Source organism: Chenopodium quinoa, unplaced genomic scaffold (assembly GCF_001683475.1).
Source record: "Chenopodium quinoa cultivar QQ74 unplaced genomic scaffold, ASM168347v1, whole genome shotgun sequence".
Lineage (NCBI taxonomy): Eukaryota > Viridiplantae > Streptophyta > Magnoliopsida > Caryophyllales > Amaranthaceae > Chenopodium > Chenopodium quinoa.
Genome location: NW_018743199.1, coordinates 1,560,478 through 1,586,283, shown reverse-complemented (window position 1 = coordinate 1,586,283; position 25,806 = coordinate 1,560,478). Strand labels below are relative to the sequence as shown.

The 25,806-nt window shown below is 36.0% G+C and overlaps 1 protein-coding gene and 1 pseudogene across 1 annotated transcript; one reads left to right on the top strand and one right to left on the bottom strand.

The window, feature by feature from the left end:
- Positions 1 to 4,077: 4,077 nt before the first annotated feature.
- LOC110733393 (LIM domain-containing protein WLIM2b-like) lies at positions 4,078 to 7,147 on the top strand. Its single transcript, XM_021913433.1, has 6 exons — positions 4,078 to 4,277; positions 4,410 to 4,662; positions 5,546 to 5,645; positions 5,773 to 5,822; positions 5,915 to 6,004; positions 6,650 to 7,147. The coding sequence occupies exons 2-6, from the start codon at positions 4,528 to 4,530 to the stop codon at positions 6,887 to 6,889; spliced, it is 615 nt and encodes a 204-aa protein (XP_021769125.1). The 5' UTR covers positions 4,078 to 4,277; positions 4,410 to 4,527; the 3' UTR covers positions 6,890 to 7,147.
- Positions 7,148 to 7,998: 851 nt separating this feature from the next.
- On the bottom strand, positions 7,999 to 25,053 carry LOC110733688 (annotated as a pseudogene).
- Positions 25,054 to 25,806: the final 753 nt, after the last annotated feature.

Here is a 25,806-nt window from a genome sequence, read left to right as displayed (position 1 = left end):
GAAGACTAATTTACCCCCTTTTAAACCCTTCCCTCCAACGATAAAAAACCCTTTCCCTTCCATTTATGTCGATTTGACATAAACCAAACTCACTTTCAAATTTCATCTCTCTCTCCTCTGCTCTCTGTTGAATTCACGAAGGGTTTTGCAAGGGAAAATTTGCTAATTTCGTTGGTCTACAAAGCCATTAGAGGGAAATCTTGCATAATTCAGGTACTTTAGCACTACTACTGTTCATTTATGCATGATTTGGTGCATTTGTTTGATGTTCTGTTTTAATATGCGATTTTAGGTTTAATTCATGATTTTAATGATGTATATTTGTGCGATTTTAGGGTTCTTTCATGTATATTAGGTGGGGGCTTATGTTTGTTCAATTATTGGGTTAGAATATGGAATTATATTGAATGAAATGCCATGATCATGTTTGATTGATTGTTGGATAATTGAATTGGAATTGATTTGCATGTTGTAAGTGTGTGCATTGTTTACCTTATTTTGCAGAATGGGTGATGTTGTGATAAGGTTTCATTACTGGGATAAACATGTTGATATTGATGTTGACTTAGATAGATGTAATTTGATGGACTTGATTATGGATTTTGAGGACACTACTGCATTAGACACTGAGTATCCCTTAATCAACCCTACCTTTGGTTATGGTCACAATGAAAAGAATCACCCTTTACTAAATGATGCTGATTTTTTAAGATGATTCATACCCTAGGTGACTGTGAGATGTATCATATTTGGGTTGGGTTTGCCAAGAAACCAAGTGCCTTGAATAGAATGATCAACAGGTTAAGGAACAAATCCAAATCTGCACAACCAATTGATGCACCTTCCCAAACATTGTGAAAGACTCATCAAGGGAGCATTGGACCATTATTTCTGATAGGCAAAAGGCAAGTACTTTCCTCTTTGTGTTTCAATTTTTCGATTGTTTTGCTATGATATGAGTCTATCCCTAAGTAAGCTTATAGTGTTTGCATTAACCCAATTCCTGACACACAGCAATGGCCTGCAGATGAGTCAGGTACAATCATCATGCCTCCTAAGATGAAGAGGGGAATTGGAAGACCAAGTAGGAATAGAAAGAGGGAGGAAGGTGAAGAGCAACCTGGAAAAAGGTCCAAAACAGTCAAATGTAGCAAATGTGGTTGCTTTGGCCATAATAAGACAACTTGTAAGGGAGGGTTAACTGGGAAAGAACTGAAGTCAAATGAGCCTGTTGTCATAAAAAATCCTAGGGTCAGAGACCAAAGTAATGCAGCAAAGGCAGCTAAGGCAGCAAAGAAATGTGAAGAAGTTGGATCTCAGTCTGCAGCTTCAGCTAAACAAGCAAAGGGACAGAAGGGCAGACCCTCAACTAAGGAAGCAATAGTACTGACAGCTTCACAGTTGCCTAGCCAACCAGTGCCTATGTCTCAATGAAAATCAAATTCTCCAAGCTCCTAAGTCTTTTGTTCTGCAGTATAGTGGCATATGCATTTCGATAATTTTATAGAAAGTCAAAACTTGTAGTTAACTCTGTTTTTTTGTCATTTGAGATGATTTTTGCTGTTGTTATTTGGTAATTTAGTAGACAACTTTACTATTGAAAGTTGGATTTTTGCAATGTTCCCAAATAACCTATATATATTAATGAATGTTGGCAACTGATGTCATTTTGTCTATTTCAATTTGTCCCACATTTTAGTTACTTTGTCTATTTTAGTTGATCTCAATATTAAACATACACAGTCAATGTAAAGTTTGCAGCAATGTCAGAAGAGAAGATAAGTTTGCAGCAAGGGAGCTTTAATGGAGATGAGATAAGTTTGTAACAATGGAAGAGAACTTTAATGGAGAATAGAAGAAGGGAAATTGGCTTTTTTTAGGGAGGGAATAGGGTTTGAGAAGTTGGAGGGAAATAACAGACAATTTAAGGGGAAAAATTTGGAGGGAATGGATTAAAAAAGGGGTATATTAGTCATTTCATCTTTTACTAAGCCTAAGATGTTAATTTATCAAGTTATTAACGTCTGATTAACAGACTTAGGTACGTGAATTATAAAGTCAAAACCTTGGGTGTATCAGCAGGAAGTAAAAAAAAAAATGTGGTACCATTAAGAAAAGTCAAAACCTGGAGTGTATCAATGAGAATATCCCAAAAAAAAAGATATTCTCCACTAATAGTCTAATACCACGGAGTTTTAATCATGGAGCTAAGGTGCCAAGCATAAATATGCATGCAATCTGCTTATTTGACAATAAGGAATCCTTATTCCATCAAATCATATACGAGTATAACTAAATCGTTTGCTCGATTATGTCATTCTATGCTGAATGATGTTCCGTATAATGGTATATATTTAATCAAATGCTACGTATATATTACCTCTTTCGATAGACATTGTCACATTAATAATTTTATTTATATTAATGTTATGACAAGTAAATTTGATTTACATTATGTCGCAATCTATTGATTAGATGATCATTATATTAACGACATAAAATGACGATGCAGTCCTTCCTATGTACATAGAAAATTCTCTAACAGTCACTTCCTTCTGTGGCATGTAAGCGGCCAATTGATTCCGAGCGGCAAAGTCGTCAAACATTCCTTCAGATCTTGGCCGCCTGTAAAAATATCTTTGACTTTGGATATTTCTTTCCTCCATTATTCTACGTATAATATAATCGAATCTAAGGGCGTATTTTCATTGACTGAAGCGAGCTGAACTGAACTGAGTTAAATTGAACTGAACTGAACTTATTAGAGCTGAACTGAAATGAATATTTTATAAGAGAAGGAAATTAGGAGATGAACTGAACTGAACTGAACTGAACTTATTAAAGCTAAATTGAATTGAACTAAACTTATTAGAGCTAAACTGAACAAAAAATAATCGTATCAGATTGAATATGCCCTAAAATATGTCTAACTCTGACTCAAATTAACAAGTAAGGCTCCTTGTTAGTGAGTCCCATATATAGATACTCGTATTAGATATGGGACAAATCTGGCTCAGGTCGATATTTAACTAGGTGGTTTAATTGTTTTAATAGTTGGTAAATTACTTTATTCCATGTTAAAAGCCGTTAATTTTGGTGGAATCGTGCAGTATGATTGATTAGAAAGCTTGTGTTTAACCGTGAAGAAATTATTCATTGGCACTTTAACTTAGGTCCTACTGTCCTAGTACATTGCTCCAGCTGATAATTGCATGTGAAATGAATAGACATAAATGAATCCAATATGCTTGATTGCTACTATAATCCTCAGTTGTGAGTTTGTGACTGTACTATGATGCCCGAAAAATGTAGGCAATGTAAAAGTGAAGAGTCTAATGTAAAAGTGAATCTTTTTTTGTTGGACTAATAGTGTAGGCAATATAGCTAGCTATATAACCATAAACAGTGAAGATACTATACTGATATCAATGCCATGAATGTAACACAAATGCACACATCACATATATTTACTTATTATTGCGATTTTCGTGTTAGACACTTTTATAAAAAAAAAAAAATACTTCGTAAGAACTAAGAAAATTATTAATTTGATTAATGTGAAAGTACGTAGTGAAACCAAGATACAAATCGACGAGTACATACATAGAGTAATAGATAACTTTTAGACCAAATTGTATTTTAAAACTAATCCATTGAGTCAAAATGACATCTTTAACTTACTATAGTAATTTTAACAAATGAATTACTCCACAAGTAATAATATGTAACGCAATCACATCTAGATTACCTCTATGAAGACAATATTGATAAAACTAATTATTTGAATAGATACAAATCGCTAAATTACATCTATAAGGAAACACATAATGGCATAATGTCCATATCCATAGTCACCCTAAAACATCAAAGATGTTTCCATCTCTTTGTAAAATTGTAAATGTCTTATACCATGATACATAGACAGGATCACAGAACTCCATGAATAATTGAACTTTCATGAAAACCATAATTTTCTTAAAACACCCCCCCCCCCAAAAAAAATAAAAAAATAAAATAAAAAGCCGCGCATAAACATTTGATTATTGATATTCAAGTAGTAGTGGAGCCAGGCAAGGTTTGGTGTTAACTTTGCCAGATTTTTTTTATTTATCCCATCTTTTTCGACTCTTTCTCTCTCCTTCCTTCCTTCTCTAACTTTCTCTCTCTTCTTCCTCCGTCCATCATTATCATCCTCCTTCTCTACACCCACCTGCTTCTGCTCTTCCCTTTCTCTCTCCTCTTCACCATTTCTTCTTTCCAGATCCCTTTTTTCTAAGGTTTCTATTTCTTCCCTAATTTTAAACCCCATTAAAAATTGCATACTTTTACCCTTTATTTTCCTTTAATTGTTTGTTTTTTGATTGTTTTTTTGATTTATGAGTTGACCCACTTTTGATTTTGGTGTTCAGATCAGCTTGATTGTTGCTGGAGGAGAGAGAAAATCAGGGAGAGGTTTTGGGTTTTGGTGATTGGTAGGAGGAAGGAGTTTGTTAGATCTGTTAACAAGAGGGAGGAGGAAAGAAAACGATGTCGTTTACAGGAACTCAGCAGAAATGCAAGGTTTGTGACAAGACTGTTTATGTGATGGATCAGCTTTCTGCTGATGGTATTGCTTATCATAAGTCTTGCTTCAAATGCAACCATTGCAAAAGCAGGCTTCAGGTAATCCCTTTTTATTTTATTGCTATCTTAATTACTTAATTTTGATTAGATGTTTTTTTTTTTTTAATTTTTTTAATGGCAGTAAGACTTAATTTTTGTTGCAATTTTCCAATATTGTATTGTAATTGAGAATGTGGGGAGTTGGAAGTTTTTGCCTATGACAATCAAAGCTTTTCTGGGTTAAAAAATTTAAAGCTGTTAGTTTTGTTGTGCATGTGAATAATTTGATTTTGTTAATCAATTATTTTTATCTGATTTATTTATGTCATTTTATGAGGGTATTTTTGTCATATGGATGTCAGCTAGCTAGGATGTTCAATTGGTCTATTTGTGTAATTGTGCCTTCTTTGGACCAAAAGAGAAGGATAATTTGCTTCTGTGTAGATTGGTTTGGTGATTTGTTATTGAGCTATTTGAATGTAGTCTGTAATGTAGCTCATAGTCAATTTAGTGACTCAAATGTGTTTTTAGAACAGAACGATCCGACACACATACTTTTGTACGAATTATATAGGAGAAAGTAGATGGAGGAGTCAAGGATCAGGATATTCTTTTAGACCTTAGAAGAAGAATAAATGTTGTTGTATTTAGACTTTTAACATTAACGAATTTCATTGATGTGAATCTTAGCCATTTTTGTCTGGCTGGTAAGCTTGTTCTTCGACAATTCTTTATATGTGTATGTTTATGTATACTGTTAATGTCTTGGTATAGAACTATAGATGAAAGTGTCGTATACTGTATTAACAAATGGTAAGTGAAGATTTTAGCGTTGCTATTCGTGTATCGTGTAAGTAGTCTTCTTGTTATTTGGGTTTGTACAGCAGTATATGGTTGAGGTGGTCAGTAATAATGGCTAATGTATCTTCCATCTTGCTTGCAGCTGCACAGTTTTTCTTCAATGGAGGGTGTTTTATACTGTAAGCCTCACTTTGAGCAATTGTTCAAAGAGTCAGGGAACTTCAACAAGAACTTTCAGTCTCGTATGATTTCTTTCAATTCCTTAAACCTGATATTAAGATCAAGATCTTTATAGTTTTTGACCATTTAACTGAATAATGGAGTATTTTCTTGTGCTATTTAACTGATCTGTATATGTTATTTCAACAGCGCCTACAAGACTACTAGCTGAAAAGTCACCTGATATGAAGCCTGAGCTGGTAAAATTCTCCTCCATTATCATGCTTCATTGATAAAAATGGGCGACCTAGTTGTTTCTTCTCTGATATCCAATAATGCAATTTGGTCTCAGACAAGGTCGCCAAGCAAAGCCGCGAGCATGTTTTCAGGGACTCAAGAAAAATGTACAACTTGTTCCAAAACTGTTTATCCCATTGAAAAGGTATTGTCTTTGTTATTAAATTTGCACTTCAATTGGTCTGGTTTAGCAATTGTTTATTCATCTCAGAGTTTGATTGTGTAACACCCCCTCCTCCCTTTACACAACAACTGAAGAGACTGGGAAGAAAAAATAAAAGAGGAAGTCATCAATCTCATTTCACTGGATTGCCATTGTTGTACTTTTTTTTGAAGTTTTGTAGTCAAGATGAACAAACATACAGGTGAAAAATGTCAGCCAATATATAAGCTGCGCGTAGTTGAGGCCATTTCTATTTTATTTAGACTCTTCATGGAACCTACCTTAAGAACATGTTTGATTTTTAAAACTGACTTGACTTGGACTCTTTCCATGTGGCTTAGTCATTGCTTGGAATGCATACCTGTGTCGGACACTAGAATTAACGTCTGAGTAACATCTATGTTTACTGCTTCATAAGCCTTCATTGGGTTTTATGGTCTGTCATGGTAGTGTGATTTGAGTACCTAGTCCTTGGCTATCCAAGGGTAGCTAAAGATATGCTTGTTAGTTGTCACCTTTTGCTCATCCTTTTTAAAGTCGAGTCTTGTTTCTTTCGTGCATGCGTTTTTACGGATATCTTGGTTAACTTTTCCTTGGTCATTGATTTTATATGCAAATACCCATCAGGTGACAGTGGAAAACCAATTCTATCACAAGTCTTGTTTTAAGTGTTCCCATGGTGGCTGCTCAATTACCCCTTCAAACTATGCTGCCCTTGATGGAATTCTCTACTGCAAACATCATTTCTCACAGCTTTTCAGAGAGAAAGGAAGCTATGCTCATATTATGAAGTCTGCTTCAATCAAGCGAGCAGCAGCTCTGGTTCCTGAAGGCGTTGCAGCTGCTGTTCCAGCTCCTGAATCTTGAGTGCCTGATTTTTTTTTTAAAAAAATGAATTATTTGGATAGTGTTGCCTTCTTCCTGTGTGACTACCGTGATAAGAAGTTAACAAAAGACTTTTGCCTCTCTGTTTTGTTGTGTATTTATCGTTCATATTGACTCTGGTGTATGCTTAAAGTGAGCTTCGTGCTCTTTGTAACGCTTGGAGGATGAATTTTCTCATATAGTTCTCTGTTAACCATTGCATCAAGAAGAGAAACTAAAACCTAGTGACGAATCTCTATATTTCCCATGATGTTCGGCCTTAGCTGATAATATTATTCTTAAAATTATACTGCCTAGTGTCCTCCTAAAACTTAACGTCAAGAAAGGCCTCTGGTTTAAAGAGCTTTGTGCTTTTAAACTCAAATTGGTTGAGATAAGGACAGTTTAAGTTCAGCTTGGTCACGGTTGCTCATGTTCAATTTGTGCTTTAAGCTCAAATTGGTTGAGATAAGGACAATTAAAGTTCAGCTTGCTTGCGGTTACTCATGTTCAAATCACAACGAAACAAGTTATGAGAAGGAATAAGTTCAAATAACAAATTTTTTTTCCAAGTGAAACTTAGTGTACTCAAGGGAAAAAGTGCAAATAACGAATTATCAAGTGAAAATTTAAAGGCTTCATAGACAAGAAATCCATAGAAGTAGCAAAGATGAAGCTGGAGGTGTCCTTTTTATGTTATTTTTAGGCAACGAGAAAATTTTTGAACCATTCCAAAAGCATGCACCATTAGGAATGGAGCAGTAACTACACGACACTAACATCCTAAATTCCTAACTCAAGGAAAACAGTCAATAGGATGGATAAGGTCACAAGGACTAATGAGTAGTGGACCACCTTAAATCAAATCATGTCACTTTCGGGAGTAATTTGAGAAAGAAATAGCCATCAAGAAGCAGATTAATAACGAGTGTTCTTCGGTGCAGACTCATATTGTCTACATAACCATGAACCATGGTTGTTAAGTTCCCGTTCCGAAGTAGAATCTGTATAACAATAGGATCTAATGATCTTCAACAACAAAAACTAGCACTATTCTATACTTCAAGGATTCATTTATCCGAATAATCCGAATCAGCGACACAACAAATACTCTGTATGTACCAAATTAAGATGACAAGTGAATCTTGCATGTTATTTCTTACCAACAGTGTAACTAGCAACATGTATATACAAGCAGCAATACAATAACTCTAAAGTAGAATCTTCACGCTGACAATATTTCCCTGTACATGAAAATATTATATTACTGTGAGATTAGATTAATCTTGTTCTGTTACCAATGCTTAATATCACCCCCTAAATTACCACCAGTTCATCTTCATACATGTGAAAGAAATGCACTCTGTCCACCCCTAACGATTAAATTCAATTATTTTGTACACAGCTAAGAAGATTGTTCTGGTCACCAGAGAACAAGACATGCCCAAACAAAAGGATAAGCCAGAGTAGAACTGAGAAGTCCACAAACATTACATCAAATCATGCTATATCATCTTGGAAAAGGATTGCTTATTCTGGAATCAGAGCCATCACTTGTTCCTGCATAGGAACTTAAAACAGCTTTCAGGTTCTTTTCACTCACCTGAATGATACTCTCTATTTCTTTCACCACTTTACCCATTGAAGGCCGCTTGTCTCCTGAGTACTCGACGCACTTCAAAGCCAATTCCACGAATTCTTCCATACCAATCAGATTGCCAGAACGAATGACAGGGTCCACAAGGTTGTATATGTACCCTGTCTCATTCATTGTGACCTTAACCTCTTTTACAATGTACTCCTTGTTGTTCTCTATCGGCAACCTACCACTTACCAGCTCCAGCATCACCACACCAAAGCTATAGATATCACTCTTCTCAGTCAACTGTTGGGTGGTCAAGTATTCAGGATCTAAGTACCCCTGGAAAAGGAGGACATATTTGAATGCAAAGGAAGAAATAAACATTTGAGGTGATAGAGAAATAAATAAACAAATTGTTATATGCACAAACAGCTTCAAATAGGAATTAAATTGGATCCTTTGGCAATTGATGCAAAATATAATTAATTCTACTTCTACCCCAAATTTTGATGGAACGAAAATTCTACTTGAACCATCCACATGCCCACCCCCTTTCCCCAGAAATCATAATTAACATACCATATAAGTTAAGGCATAGAAGACTAACCATTGTTCCCTTAACCTGGGAACTAACATGATCTCCATCATTACCTAACAGCTTGGAAAAACCAAAATCTGCCACTTTTGCATTTAAATGATCGTCAAGAAGTATATTTTCCGACTTAATGTCTCTGTGTATGATGGGGGGCTCAGCAAGCTCATGCAAATATGCCAGACCTCTTGCTGCCCCAAGAGCCACCTTTAATCTTTTTGTCCACTTTAATGTAACTCCTGATCTCCCTGCAATGACACATCAGAATAATTAATACCAATTCATCTAGTATAGTGTAAATGCAAATTTCAAGTGACAGCATTCACAAGATGTCAAATACAAATATACAATCAATAACTAACAAGATCAACCAAGTAGCACTCCTTAATTGACAACAGCATACATGAGTAGAGCTGTCAATTTCGGGTTTGGGTCGGATAAGAGTGGGTCGGGTCAATTCGAATTAATTACATAACATATGCGGGTCGGGTTTGGTCATGCTTGAGTCGAGTCACGTCGGGTCATGTTTGAGTCGGGTCATGTCGGGTCATACTTCTTATCTGGTTTGGGTCGGGTTTAGGTCGAGTTAATAACAGGTCGGGTTACATTCGGGTCGGGTGAACAATAAGTCGGGTTCTATTCGAGTTTTCACAGGTTAAAACGGGTTAGGGTAATTCTCGTGGGTGCTGTTGGATGGTTCCACACACCCAATTGGACTCCCGGAGGATAATAGAAACCATGGTAAACTTTTCGACAATTTTTATTTTCGGGCGAAAAAAAGTCAAAAAATTCCAAAATTGAAGACTAATATCCACGCTTTTTGAGAAATTTTGAAGGTTTAGGGACCGGTGTCGAAAAGTCTTGAAATTCTATGGGATACATCTCGGAGTCATATAATGTCGTTTGGAACCATATATGATCATTATTTGTTGTAATAAATGTTTGCGATAGGCTTGAATAAATGAAATCGGTACAAGTTGTAAACATGTAAATTGGTCGTTTAAAGGCAAATTGAATGGTTCGACCCACCCAATTGGACTTCCGGAGGGTATTAGGGATCATGGTAAGCATTTCGGGGCCCTGTGTTGAAAAGCCTTTAAATTATTGGGGATACATCTCGTGGTCATATAATATAGTTTGGAACCATATATGATCATTATATGTTGTCATAAATGTTTGGGGTAGATTTTGGTTAAACAAATCGGCGCAAGTTGTAAACCGGTAAATTGGCCGTTTAAAGGAAAATTGGATGGTTCCACCCACCCAATTGGACTCTCAGAGGGTATTAGAGACCATGGTAAACATTTCAGCAATTTTTATTTCCAGACGTCAAAAAAATTCATAAATTGAAGGCTATATCCACGCTTTTTGAGAATTTTTGGAGTCTTCGGGATCCGGTGTCGAAAAGTCTTGAAATTCTAGGGAATACGTATCGGGGTCATATAATGACGTTTGGAACAATATATGATCATTTTTTGTTGTCATAAATATTCGTGGTAGGCTTGACTTAATGAAATCGGTGCAAGTTGTAAACCGGTAAATTGGTCGTTTAAAGGCAAATTGGATGGTTCACCCACCCAATTAAACTCTCGGAGGGTATTAGGGTTCATGGTAAACATTTCGACAATTTTTATATCCGGGCGAAAAAAAGTCAAAAAATTCCAAAATTGAAGGCTAATATCCACGTTTTTGAGGAATTTCGAATGTTTCAGGACTTGGAGTCAAAAAGCATTGAGATTTTAGGGGATACATCTCGGGGTCATATAATGCCGTTTGAACCATATATGAATATTATATGTTGTCATAAATGTTCATGGTAGGCTTAAGTTAATCAAATTGGTGCAAGTTGTAGAGCGGTCAATTGGTCGTTTAAAGACAAATTGGAAGGTTTTAACCAACCAATTAGACTCCCGGAGGGTATTAGGGACCGTGATAAACAACTCGCCAATTTTCATTTGTGGGCGAAAAAAGTCAAAAAAATTCCAAAATTGAAGGCTAATATTCACACTTTTTGAGAAATTTTAAAGGTTTCGGGGTCCTGTGTCGAAAATTCTTGAAATTCTAGGGAATACGTCTCGGGGTCATATAATGTCGTTTGGAACCATATATGATCATTATTTGTTGTCATAAATGTTCGTGGTAGGCTTGAATCAATGAAATTGGTGCAAGTTGTAAACCGGTAAATTGGTTGTTTAAAGGCAAATCGGATGGTTCCACCCACCCAATTAGACTCTCGGAGGGTATTAGGGACCATGGTAAACATTTCGATAATTTTTTTATCTGGGGTAGATAAAGTCAAAAAATTCCAAAATTGAAGGCTAATATCCACGCTTTTGAGGAATTTCAAATGCTTCAGGGTGTCGAAAAGAATTTAGATTTTAGGGGATACATCTCGGGGTCATATAATGCCGTTTGGAACAATATATGATCATTATATGCTGTCATAAATGTTCGTGGAAGGCTTGATTAATGAAATTGGTGCAAAATGTAAACTGGTAAATTGGTCATTTAAAGACAAATTGGAAGGTTCTACCCAGCCAATTGGACTCCCGGAGGATATTAGGGATCGTGGTAAACAACTCGGCAATTTGGGGCGAAAAAAAGTTAAAAAATTCCAAAATTGAAGGCTAATATCCACACTTTTGGAGAAAGTTTAAAGTTTTCGGGGTTCGGTGTTGAAAAGTCTTGAAATTCTAGGGAATACGTCTCGGGGTCATATAATGTCGTTTGGAACCATATATGATCATTATTTGTTGTCATAAATGTTCGTGGTAGGTTTGAGTTAATGAAATTGGTGCAAGTTGTAAACCAGTAAATTGGTCGTTGAAAGACAAATAGGAAGGTTTTAACTAGCCAATTGGATTCCCGGAGGGTATTAGGGACAGTGTTAAACAATTCGGCATTTTTTATTTATGGGCGAAAAAAAGTTAAAAAATTACAAAATTGAAGGCTAATATCCACTTTTTGAGAAATTTTAAAGGTTTCAGGGTTCGGTGTGTCGAAAAGTCTTTAAATTCTACGACGTCTCGGGGTCATATAATGTCGTTTGGAACCATATATGATCATTATTTGTTGTCATAAATGTTCGTGGTAGGCTTGAATTAATGAAATCGGTGCAAGTTGTAAACCGGTAAATTGGTCGTTTAAAGGCAAATTGGATGGTTCCACTCACCCAATTAGACTCTCAGAGGGTATTAGGGACCATGGTAAACATTTCAACAATTTTTATTTCCGGGCGAAAAAAGTAAAAAAATTCCAAAATTGAAGGCTAATATCCACGCTTTTGAGGAATTTCGAATGTTTCAGGGCCCGGCGTCGAAAATCATTGAGATTTTAGGGGATACAGCTAGGGGTCATATAATGCCGTTTGGAACCATATATGATCATTATATGTTGTCATAAATGTTAGTGGTGGGCTTGAGTTAATGAAATTGGTACAAATTGTAAACCGGACAATTAGTCGTTTAAAGACAAATTGAAGGTTTTAACCAGCAAATTGGACTCCTAAAGGGTATTAAGGACCATGGTGAACAATTCGGCAATTTTTATTTCTGGGCGAAAAAAAAGTCAAAAAATTCCAAAATTGAAGGCTATTATATCCTCACTTTTTGATAAATTTTGAGGGTTTCGGGGTCCGGTGTCGAAAATTCTTGAAATTTAAAGGAATACGTCACGGGGTCATATAATGTCGTTTGGAACCATATATGATCATTATTTGTTGTACCAAATGTTCGTGGTAGGCTGAAATTAATGAAATCGGTGCAAGTTGTAAACCGGTAAACCGGTCGTTTAAAGGCAAATTGGATGGTTAGGTTCCACCCACCTAATTAGACTCTCGGAGGGTATTAGGGACCATGGTAAATATTTCAACAATTTTTATATCTTGGCGAAAAAAAGTCAAAAAATTCTAAAATTGAAGGCTAATATCCACGCTTTTGAGGAATTTCGAATGTTTTAGGGCTTGGTGTCGAAAAGCATTTAGATTTTAGGGGATACATCTCAGGGTCATTTAATGCCGTTTGGAACCATACATGATCATTATATGCTGTCATAAATGTTCGTGGTAGGCTTGAGTTAATGAAATTGATGCAAGTTGTAAACCGGTAAATTGGTCGTTTAAAGACAAATTGAAAGGTTCTACCCAGCCAATTAGACTCCCGGAGAGTATTAGGGACCGTGGTAAACAACTCGGCAATTTTTATTTCTGGGCGAAAAAAAGTCAAAAAATTCCAAAATTGAAGGCTAATATCCACACTTTTGGAGAAACTTTAAAGTTTTCGAGGTACGGTGTTGAAAAGTCTTGAAATTCTAGGAAATACGTCTCGAGGTCATATAATGTCGTTTGGAACCATATATGATCATTATTTGTTTTGTCATAAATGTTCATGGTAGGCTTGAGTTAATGGAATTGGTGCAAGTTGTAAACCGGTAAATTGGTCGTTTAAAGACAAATTGGAAGGTTTTAACTAGCCAATTAGACTCCCGGAGGATATTAGGGATCGTGGTAAACAATTCGACAATTTTTATTTCTGGGCGAAAAAGTCAAAAAAATTCCAAAATTGAAGGCTAATATTCACACTTTTTTAAAAATTTTAAAGGTTTCGGGGTCCGGTGTTCAAATGTCTTGAAATTCTAGGGAATACGTCTCGGGGTCATATAATGTCGTTTGGAACCATATATGATCAATATTTGTTGTCACAAATGTTCGTGGTAGGCTTGAATTAATGAAATCGGTGCAAGTTGTAAACCAGTAAATTGGTCGTTTAAAGGCAAATTGGATGGTTCCACCCACCGAATTAGACTCTCGGAGGGTATTAGGGACCATGGTAAACATTTCGGCAAATTTTATATCCGGGCGAAAAAAATTCAAAAAATTCCAAAATTGAAGGCTTATATCCACGCTTTTTGAGAAATTTCGAATGTTTCAGGGTCCTGTGTCGAAAAGCATTGAGATTTTAGGGGATACATCTCGGAGTCATATAATGCCGTTTGGAACCATATATGATCATTATATATTGTCATAAATGTTCGTGGTAAGCTTGAGTTAATGAAGTCCGTGCAAGTTGTAAACCGGTAAATTGGTCGTTTACAGACAAATTTGAAGGTTCTACCCAGCCAATTGGACTCCCGGAGGGTATTAGGGACCATGGTAAACATTTTGATAATTTTTTATTGAAGGCTAATATCCATGTTTTTTAGAAATTTTGGAGGTTTCGGGTAGAGCTGTCAATTCGGGTAAACGGGTCAGGTTTGGGTCGGGAAGAGTGGGTCAGGTCAACTCGGGTCGGGTCAATTTGGATTAATTCCATAACTAATGCGGGTTGGGTTTGAGTTTGGTCGGGTCGGGTCACGTCGGGTCATACTTCTTATCGGGTTTGGTTTAGGACGGGTTAATAACAGGTCGGGTTACATTCGGGTCGAGTGAACAATAAGTCGGGTTTAATTCGGGTTTTGACGGGTTGAAACAGGATAGGGTAATTCTCGGGTTCGAGTCAGGTTCGGTTCAAGTCAATAATTTACAGGTTAGAATCAGTTCATGTTATCTCAGGTTTGAGTTAGGTTCGGTTCAAGTCAATAATTTACGGGTTATAATCAGGTAGAGTCATTTTCAAGTCGGGTCATTCTCGGGTTCAAGTTGGGTTCGGTTCGGTTCAATTCAATAATTTGCGGGTTATAATCAAGTTGGGTCATTTCCAAGTTGGGTCATTCTCGTATTCAAGTCGGGTTATGTTCAAGTCAATAATTTGCAGGTTACAATCAGGTCGGGTCATTTCCAAGTCAGGTCATATTCGGATTCAACCAACTATAAATAGATAATTATCATTTTTATCAAGCTAATTATTTCCTTTGACTATAATATATATGGCAATATACTAAGGAACTATAGTATATAATTTAGGAAGATAATTATCTCCTTTGACCATACCACAAATATATATTATATTTAACTCTTTAATTTGAGGATGATGCTCATTTCTTTTGCTGGCGTGGACCAACTTAGCCTTCATAGACAAAATGCTCTGATCAACAATAATAAGGTGGTCTAAATTGCATTTAAGGTGATTTGAAATCGCGTTAGGAAAAATTTTGTGTTGAATTTAGGTCGAGTTAATAACAAGTTGTGTTGATTTCGTGTCGGGTTAGTAACAGATAGGGTTGAATTTTTAAGTCGGGTTAGTAATAGGTCTGGTAAAATTCAGGTCGGGTCAATAACAAGTCGGGTTGAATTTGGGTCAGGTCAATGACAAGTCGGGTTGATTTCGGGTCGGGTTTGTAACAGGTTGAGTTAAATTCGGGTCGGGTTGAAATCAGGTCAGATTTGTAACAAGTCGGGTTAAATTCGGGTTTTGACGGGTTAAAACGGGTTTGGGTCAATTTCAGTTCAAGTCAGGTTCGGTTCAGGTTAATAATTTACGGGTTATATTCGGGTCGGGTCATGTCCAGGTCAGTTCATGTTCGAATTCGGGTCTCACATACTTGGGTCAACTCTGGTCTAGGGTTGGTTTCAGGACGGGGCAGGTCGGGTTTGGGTCATCATTTTTTCGGGTTCAGATGGGTCGATTAATAATCGGGTTTGAGTCGGTATTTCGGGTAGGGTCAACTTCTGACAGCTCTACAGATGAGCCCCTTAGGGAAGTATGAGGAAATGGGGAAAAATTAACCAGTGCTCATGCCTCATATCCCGAGCCTTGGCTTAGGCAGAAACGCATATGCCCTTGGCATAGCTTTATCCTAACATAGATCTATGTATTCCTTCACAAATCAACTCCCTCTGTAGGAGCAGAAATCTGAACCCGAGGAGTGCAAGTTGGTGATTGGAACCATCTCTTGTAGATCCTGACTACCATTACAACATAATTCCAAAATTGTCATCTTATTGCACTAAACTCATTTTAAGACTTTATCGACGGCCTTTTATGGCTCCAAGCCATCTTTAATTAGACCTTGGATTACCTACCACATCCACTTCACTTTTTTAAAAAAAATTCATAAAATTGGTCCAAAAACGTGGGTTATGGGCTTCAGTTATGGACACAATTTTTCAAGCCCGAAAAAAAGAGGTCAAGGTGTTTTTATGGACCCCATGAAACCCTAAGAAGCTATTTGGGTGGTTTAAACTTTAAACCATCCACTTTGCATTTAAATTTTCAAGTTAAGAGGTTACGTACACGACTCCCTGTATTGAATTCGAAGGTCTCTACAAGCATTTATGTGAAATTGTGAATGACTAAAGGATATTTAAGGCTCCAAACTACATTATATAGTTATGGGATGCATCCTCTACCATCACTTGAATTTTTGACATCGGGTTAAAAACTCTCCAAAAAATGGTATGATTTTTTGTATTGTATCTGTTAGATTTAGCCTACGGAAAGCATTTTTATATCAGGAAAGGTTAGGCATTGAGAAGTTTGCTAGGGTTCCCATAGGGCCTAAGAAGATCTACTTGGTTCCCAAAACCATCTTATTAATGCCTTGGCCCACCAGCCCCACCTCATTATCATGTATTAAGATGTCTTGCATTGGCTTGGGCTTAACTTATCCTTGACCTTGCCTTTCCTTGGCCCTAAAGCAAGGTCAAGACGCTACCCTAATAACCCTATTGCAAATATAAGGAGCATTTTAAGAGTTAGGTGTTTTTATCCGTTGCACTCATGCCTTGTGCCTATCCTTGGCTCAAGATTCGTGCCTATCCTTGGCTTATTCCCTGGGCCTTGGCTTTACCCTAATATCTATGGCTCTATCCATTCCCTCCCAAATAGACATGAGGATTGCATAAGTGATGAGCAACGCACTAAGCTCTTGACTACCAGTACAATATAATTCCGAAATAGTCTTAATATAGAAACAAAATCATTTTTGGGACTTTAAGGCCTTTTATAATTTGAAACTATCTTTGATGAGCTGATGACACCGGGAGACACGCCCCACATCCACTTCAATTTTGAAAAATTTCCCGAAAAGAGTCCCAAAGCGTGGATTATAGCCTTCAGTTTTAGATAATTTACGATATTTTCTATGCCCGAATAGAAAAGAGGTTGAGGGGAATAATGACTCCACAGGACCCCAGGTAGCTATTTGGGTGGTTGGAACCACGCACTTTGCCTTGAGATTTTCAATATGGCCGGTTACATAAAAAGCTCTTTTCAATAAATTCAAGGCCACCACAACTGTTTATGTGACCGACTGGTGGGTATTTAAGGCCCCAAACACACCAATCCTGACATATCTCAAAAAAGAAATATCTGACAGCATGGTTGGTGCAGCTAACAAAGAATTGTGCTGGCTAGTGAAGAACAGATGGTTTACTCAGTTTATACAGCTAGAAGCATTGAGAGGCTTGCGTGACTACTTTGCATTATTGGAATCATTGTTAAATTGCATTATTGGAATCATTGTTAAATTAACGCCACAGATTATGAACATGAATTTGCATTAACAGTCTTTTACTCTTTTATTCTAGCATCAAAGCCTAATATTAGTGTTTAAATATAAGCAAAGAAGTACCTGAAAGACTTCCCCTTAAGCTTCCATTTGGAACATACTCATAAATCAGCATCTGTTCACCTCTATCATAACAGAAGCCTACTAAACTCACAACATTTTTGTGGTGAACCCTTGATAAAAGCTCAATCTCAGTTTTGAACTCTAGAGCACCCTGCAATGACCCAACCTGAGCTCTTTTGATTGCAACTAGTTGTCCATTGTGAAGATTTCCCTTATAAACCTGATCCAGATGTTCAACAAAACACCTTTATATAAGAAATACAAGATCGGATGGTAAAATGCTAAATGAGTCCTTTTATAGACAAAATACAAGTTTCTTTTTATACAGAAATTCATAAGATGTGATTAAATCATCTGAAAAGAAAATTTTCAATGTGTAAATTGTTAAATAAAATAGAACCTATAGTTATTAGAACTATGAGCAAAGCTTGCTGACTAAGGCAAGCAACATAAATTTCCTACTACAAAAAACCTGATGCAGTTTGTGAAGCATAAGCTATGAGCAGAACCAGGAGCAGGCAATGATAAAGCGTTTCAATTCATTCGTGGTATAATATTCTAAATGAAAGTATAGAGTGTTATGACAAGCGTTGTGAATAGACTCGGCAACATAGAGTACGAGTTTAAAATCTTAGATGCTTTAAGTTCTGGTAACAATATTGAGGTTGGCTTCAGCTGCAGATCTCAAAAATTCTATTGCGCTAATAAAACAAGTAAGAAAGAGAGAGAAATCTAGGGGCAAACACACCAAGCTAAGCTGATTCATGATGAGTTACAATCCGTTCTTTGACATCTGCTCATAGAAAATATAAGAACTTACTTTTCCATAGCCACCTATTCCAATCACATTTTTGTGAGAAAATGTATTTGTGCAATGCATGACATCTTCAAATGAGATGCACCTAACTCCCTTTAGTTGAGGAATGTCACCATCACTCCAAGATGCTGCACTTGTACAAAAAAAAAACAACCATTAATCTTCAAGCATATTAATTTAGTATCGAATACGAGCAATTCAACATTAACATATGATCTTACAGAAAGGATTATTTAATTTATAGGCTCTTTGAGCAATCTTTCTTTGACGATACGCATAAGCTCCAGCAAAAATTGTAAGCAGCATAAGCACAAATCCAGACATAGAGAGCCCAATAATGAGGGTAATTTTTTTGCTTCGTTCTGCAGGATTCTCTGTGGCATGAGCAGAATTAGGAGGGAAAAAAATCAATTAAAGTAGAAGGTGAAATCTAGTTCAAAACATAATAATAATTATTCAATGATTTATTATCACCTGGAATAGCGTAAGGCACAACAAATTTGAAGTGATAAGGTCCATATGGTGTTTGGAAAAGATGGTCGTTGAGGACATTCCCAATTCTAGATACATCTGTTCGATCAAAATGAACGCCATAAGGAGGAAATAATGCTATTTCCAACACAAGATAATCAAAATCAGTTTCTATCATTGAACTAACCAAGCATATTTTTGTAACAAAGGAACCAATAGCAGTCTTCAGATTTCCATCCAAAAAGTCGTAGTAAATCAAATTTTCTAGATTAGAAAAGTTAAAAGATAGAAAGACCAGTCGAGCAAGATAGGGACGTCTACAATCAGATCCTGTTAAATCTGTAAAGCAAGACAGAGAAACACAATGCACTTCAGGTATAAACTTTGAAGCATTCAATGGTTTGCTATTCTTGCAGATTCCTATTGCTTCTTGACTTTTGCAGAATGGGTTGTCATCAAGTCTGCCACAAATTACACGGGTTCTTACTTATTCCAGCAATAAAATGATCATATAGATACCAACAAACATCTGAATCAATTCACGATTAAGACAGACCAAAAGCAATCTATACAGTAGTACTTACAGAATGCTGTGACTGTATCCTCCTAAAATAAGTTCTTCAATGAAATTATTTCGCAAATCTATAAGGCGAAGCTCACTACCGAAGCCGGTCCCAATATCGACAGTGCCATTGAGTAGGTTGTTTCTTAGTAACCTGTTGTCAGACACATAAAATTAATTTATCAGTAAAATTACAATCATATTGTTGATTAACACATTTAGCTTCTGAGACAAACTCACCAAAGGTCAAAAAAAGAAGCAAAAGGTTTTTAAAAAAAAAGGGTTTTTCTACATGGTACCTTCAAATTATCGCGTTTTCTAAGTTGTGCCCTTCTAAATCCAAACTTCTACACGGTGCCCACAAGTTTAATTAACTTAATTACTTTTAACTATTTATTAAGTTAATGTTAAACACTTTTAAATAGACTACTAACTATGGTTAGCAATATAATTTTTTTTCACTTTATTTTTTTAAAATTATAAGATAATTTAGCTATATTTCCCCCAAACTCACCATCTTCCATCATTGTGAGCTTCTTTCTTCTTCTTCTCCAAAATGAACATTGATAAAAAGAACTCTTTTTCTCTGAACTTTCTCAATCACCTCATCACTAATTAATATCTGAATTCTGCAACAATGAATTAGCAAACAACCTCAACCAATTTCTAACCCGCAAACTTCCCCGTTAAAACCCAGAAAATTTTCCCCCGTAAACCCCTAAAATTCAGGCCCATATTCACCGTATCGTCATTCTCCCATGTCATATCGACTCAAATGTAATCCAAAAAAATTTGTAAAACATGAAAGTAGCAATCCAAAAACATAGTAGTTAAGTTTGTATTATTTGCCTCTCATTTTTGATGAAGTGATATGTGTATATATTAATCGATCCTTATTAGCTTCGCATTTCCGAGTAAAAATCTTAGGGTTTGTAACAATTGGGAATTCAATGATATAGCCGTTTTCAATCAAATAGGGTGCGCGAGAGAAGGAATTTGAGGGGTTTGATCAGAATGAGGTTTTATTTTGTATTATGTCATTTAAATTAAGTAGCAATTAACTAAGGTGGGTGGTTAACTTAACTACTAGTTAATTACCATCAACAAAACCGCTTATAAAGGGCAAATATTAAACAATACATAAAATTTGTGGGCACCGTGTAGAAGTTTGGATTAAGAAGGGCACAACATAGAAAATGCGATAATTAGAGGGTACCATGTAGAAAAACCCAAAAAAAAAATGAGAAGGATAGTCATACACAGTTTGCAAATTGGATTGGTTGAACAAAACTGCAGGTAGTTGCCCACTTAAGCTAGAGTTTTCCATCCTTCTGTGCAAGCTCAAACAATAAATTAAATCTACACAAAAGGGTGAGAAAGAAACAGAAACGATATACAAAATACAATCTACATATCCTGTCTTTGATCATGATATTCTTGAATTTTGTGAAATGAAAAAAAAAAAAAAAAAAGCGAGAAAGCAATTCAGAATCAGCATAAGCTTGCAATGAACACTTCTTGTCCTATATCAAACGATTTATAGTTCTAATGACATATGAACTTAAGGCCTGTTCTCTTCACTTTATTTTCAGTTCAGTTCAGTTCAGCTCTAATAAGTTCAGTTATGTTCTTATCTTAATTTCCTTCTCTCATAAAATGTTCAGTTCAGTTCAGCTTCAATAAGTTCAGTTCAGTTCAGTCAATCAGAACAAGCCCTTATTCAGTATTTTCCTTTGGAATATCAATCATTTCTCTCTGAAGCTCATAATTTCACCTTCTTCAGACTGAAGTTGCAAAACACCACCTGTGTGTAAATCCTATAAATACCATCTTGTCAAATATTTTATTGGATGAAACGATTCTTGTCTGTTTGATCTTCAAATCCCAATTAACTGAATTAAGAGTTTATAATTATAATGCTACTTGGCTTTTAAAAGGAAGATGTTCTGTTTCATAAAAACTTCTAGTTAGAAGTGTGTGCCAAGCATTCCACCAAAAGAATTTCTAATATGCAAATAGTACAGTACTTCGTATTATAGTACGGAGGTGTAACCTAAGAAAGCCCATATCCAGAGACAGGTAATTTCTCTAATAACAAGGATAGGATAGACTCAAGCTAGTCTGTCCCAAGGATCTTATATCCACCATTGCCACTGGTCAACATGAATTGCAAACATATATTTTTGGCAGTGTCTTCTCTCTGCTGATCATCTCTTATTCTACTTCCTTTTTTTTAATAACAATTTGTATCTAGATGGAGTACATAAAATGGACAGGATTACAGGAACATACAATGTAGTCAAAAGTGGCAAAGTGTTGAACCACAGAGGGACATCTGAAGCAAAAAAACTGTTATTACTCAGATCTCTGCAAAACAAAGGTTGGTAATGTGAATTCATTAGGAAGATTTGTAATACCTCGCAATAAAAAAAACAATTATGATGCATGGTTGAGTGCACTATTCAATAATCTGACAACATGAATATATGATAATTACAAATTGGATAAAGCTACTAACACATATGTAAGGCGATTCATTCCAGAAAGCTCAGGTAATGGACCACTCAAGTTATTGTTGCTAAGTACCTGAAAACATAAGCCATCAGCCCATCAGTGTAGGACTTGGACAGACAAGAGTAAAATTGACATCCACTCTATGGCTTACTGTAAAGTGGGAGAGAATTATAGGTTGTTTTACTTACAGCTCACCCACGTTTATGAGGTCATTTAGATTCTGGGGAACCATGCCACTAAGGGAGTTCCTGTCCAAGTGTCTGCAGTCAGTGTAAGAGGGTCAGTGGTTAAACTAAAATTCATTTCATCACAATATAATTCAAAGGTATACTCACATGACCTCTAGAGCCAGCACAAGCCCTAGTGTTTTTGGGATAGTTCCTTCTATCTGGTTGTCATTCAAAATTCTGTAAAAATGAATATAGTAGAACATCAATTTTGCATATATCAATTCATGGTAGGAAAAAAAAAATTACAAAAGTAGGTTCATACAAACTAGCTGAATTAGTTTTATAGTTTTAGCACAGAAAGCAAGGTTAATGTAGATCATATTTCAAACATGTGCAGTTTGTCTAATTTAACTCAACTAATCATTAATCCTTAGTTAAAAATAAAATTAAAAAAAAAAAGAAGTAGAAATAGCTTGTAATAATCCTTAAACCTAGAGCAACAGAGATAGAAATAATAGGGAAGACGGAGGCTGTAATGTAAACTAAATTTGACGAAAGTTTACTGTCATTGGTTATGGATTTTGCTGAAGGCCAGTGGAGGCCTTTCATAACTTTGGAGTTTATCATGTGCCAGAGTACGATATGCTTTTAGATAGTTACTTTGTTTAAACTATTCTACAGAGTACAATTTTCAATATATATGCCAGAAATGAAAAATGACAAGTGAAGCCACCGCACAAGACAAAAAGGTGGGCTACTTTTTCAGTCAAACTGATGCAATCTATTTATGAATGTATCTCATCAGTCTACAGCAACTTGAAAAATCTTACAGATGCCTAAGAGCCATATCTGAGCGGAAAAATCCAAGAGGAATTTCACCAGAGAACTTATTCTCCCCAAGATGACTGCATTCAGATCAAAATACTGTTAGATTTACCATCAATACATAGTAAGGAAAAGAAGCATCAGAAAATCTGCATCAAAGACTTGTACAAGTGCTCGGCCTTTAACAAGTTATCCAGGCCAGGCGTAGTCTTGTTGGAAACTGGTAGGTTTCCATCCAGCTGGTTGCCAGTTAGATCAAGCCAAACAAGTTTGTCAAGATTACTGATGGAATGTGGTATTGGTCCACTGAAGTGATTGGAATTGAGAAACCTAATGAAGATCAAACAAATTCGAATCAGAAGCAGATGAAATATTAATGAATTGACCAACAAGGACTTCACATAGATTTTGGTATTCAGCAATGAAGAAAGGCAATAGCCAACATATGGAGCATGAAGCTGTATTCCACTGAGGCAACAACAATTTAAAGAGAAATGATAGACATCATCCTCAATTAAACTTGAAAGGAGAGGTGAGCTAATTTTCTTACCAAATTGGGGGAGAAGGAAGGGGTGAGGGGAACAATACAGACAACAGAGAAAAGCCTTACAAACGCTGGAGATGTAGGAGGGATCCAATTGATTCAGGAATTGGGCCAGATAAATTACAGCCTGAAAGAACACTACATCAAGAAAACACAGCAAGGTTGATCACTTCAGATGTTAGCAAGCTGGTTTTTACAATGTTTATAGAAGAAATTGCTTACAGCCGTTCTAAATTCTTCAGACTGCCAATATTTGATGGAAGTAGGCCAATCAGACCTCTGTTGTCAGATAGATCTCTACATACAGAAAATAAAGAGTAAACTTTAACACGGTACAGAACTATAAGCACTACAGAAGAAATCCAAGTTGTGTGTAAGTGTGTTGCAGCACCAAGTGTCTTTGGGGTGTTGAGCACACTATCATTTTGATTAAGCAAATAACAAAAAAAGCACTAAAGTTTGCTAGATAGTAGATGGTAAACTGAAGTTTTAGACAGTAGGTGGTAGATGGTAAATGTTGTTCACTGCTATCCTAACCTACACTATCTAAAGCCAAAAACTCCCCTTTCTCATTAAAAAAACAATGTTGCATTTGCCAAGTAGTCATCTGCCTAGGTGCTCTATAAATTGGTTATACTAGAATATGATGTGTTTCTGGAAAATCAAGACATGCCGAATAATAGCAATATCAACATTATATAAATACAACTTACAGTCTCTGCAGCTCAGACAATGAAACAATTTCTTCAGGCAAAGGACCAGTCAGATTTGTACCTGATAATAAGCTGCAATATTAAATTTAATAGCTCAGTTGACAAAGCTAGTGTTCATCAAGAAATTGACAAAAAATGACCGATTGAAAGTTGTAAAAAAACACTTTCTCAGCAGACTAACATAGCAATCACACGCGAACCATTGCAAAAAATACCATCCCATTTTTTACCACATGGATCATGCCCGACCCAGTTGGGAGGCATATTTTTCCATTGTGTCTTGAGATTCTCCAACACAGCCACTGCATCAGTACATTTCATGAAGTCAGAAATAGAATTCGACAAGAGCCACGTTTCAAACATGAAAGCTATGGAAACATCACTTTAAACTACTACTTGTGAAAGAAAACAGAAAATCTTGAGCATAGACATGCACACGGTCCAACCGATATAGAGGATCATCACGTAAAAGGATCCACAATACTAAGGCCTCTTTGGGATTGTCAGCAGATGGGACTCTCTTAACACAGAGTCTTAAGAGCCAGATATCTAATTATCATTGAAATGACACAGCATGAAATCTCTACACTGGATGGATCCCTTCAAATTATGGCTAGATGTAAATCAAATCCATTGTAGTTAATGAAAACATAAGAAGTCGTCTCGAATTGAATCAACCTCATCAATGCTAAAGAACAATGCAACATTGACCAAAATGGGGCTACATTAAAGAGTGCAGCCACAAAATAAAACTAGGCAAGATGATTCAAGAGCTACTTACAATCTCTTGAATTTGTTTTTGCTGACACATGTAAAACCCAGCATTGTAAGAATATGAGCAGAAGATAGACCTGAATTCTGTGATTCATGACTAAATTTTAGAAAGAAATTGACAATGGTAACCAATTCAATAACCCGGGCACCCCAATTATCAGAATCATTCAATTTTAAAATATACAAGTAGTTTCCATAGAATTAAATTAAATTAAATTAAATTACTGGGTGTCAATTCATTTGCAGAAAAATTAATGTGATAAACAAATAGACTAATGAGCGTCAATTCATTTGCAGAAAAATTAATGTGAAGAACAAATAAACTTGTAGAAGATGCAGTTTATAAAATTCGAAGAAAATGGCATAACCCAATTAATTAATACAGTAATCTGGGTCACATTCATCATTTGAAGCATTCAAATTAAGAAATGATTTCCACTAATAATTAGAAAAACTGAAATTTTACCAGTAGAGAAAGTGGCAGAGACATTCTTTTGACGTCCACTCCCATTGTTGATCAAATCTCACTGTCTCAGTCTTCAACTTCATTCTATGTGCGGGCATTCACGTACGGGTGAAATGTTACAATTTGGATTTTGGACACTCTCTCCGCCTTTGGGCTCTCATTACTTCTCATTGTGGTTGGAAATGGAAAATAATCAAATATTGGCCCATGTATTAGGGTTAATTAATATGTATTATAAAGTTTTCGGGAGGAAGTACAAATGGAGTGTTGTGAGACAAATGTAAATGTCTCACAACCATTAAAATAACATAAAAGTAAAAAGAAAAGAGAGAAAGGAGGAGAGAGATACCAAGAGTGAAAAAAAGTGGTGTGGGCCCCACTA

Coding starts and splice junctions, on each gene's coding strand:
- LOC110733393 (XM_021913433.1), top strand. CDS start 4,528: ATGTCGTTTACAGGAACTCAGCAGAAATGCAAGGTTTGTGACAAGACT. Junction 5,646..5,772: donor CAACAAGAACTTTCAGTCTC/GTATGATTTCTT, acceptor TTATTTCAACAG/CGCCTACAAGACTACTAGCT. Junction 5,823..5,914: donor CTGATATGAAGCCTGAGCTG/GTAAAATTCTCC, acceptor ATTTGGTCTCAG/ACAAGGTCGCCAAGCAAAGC.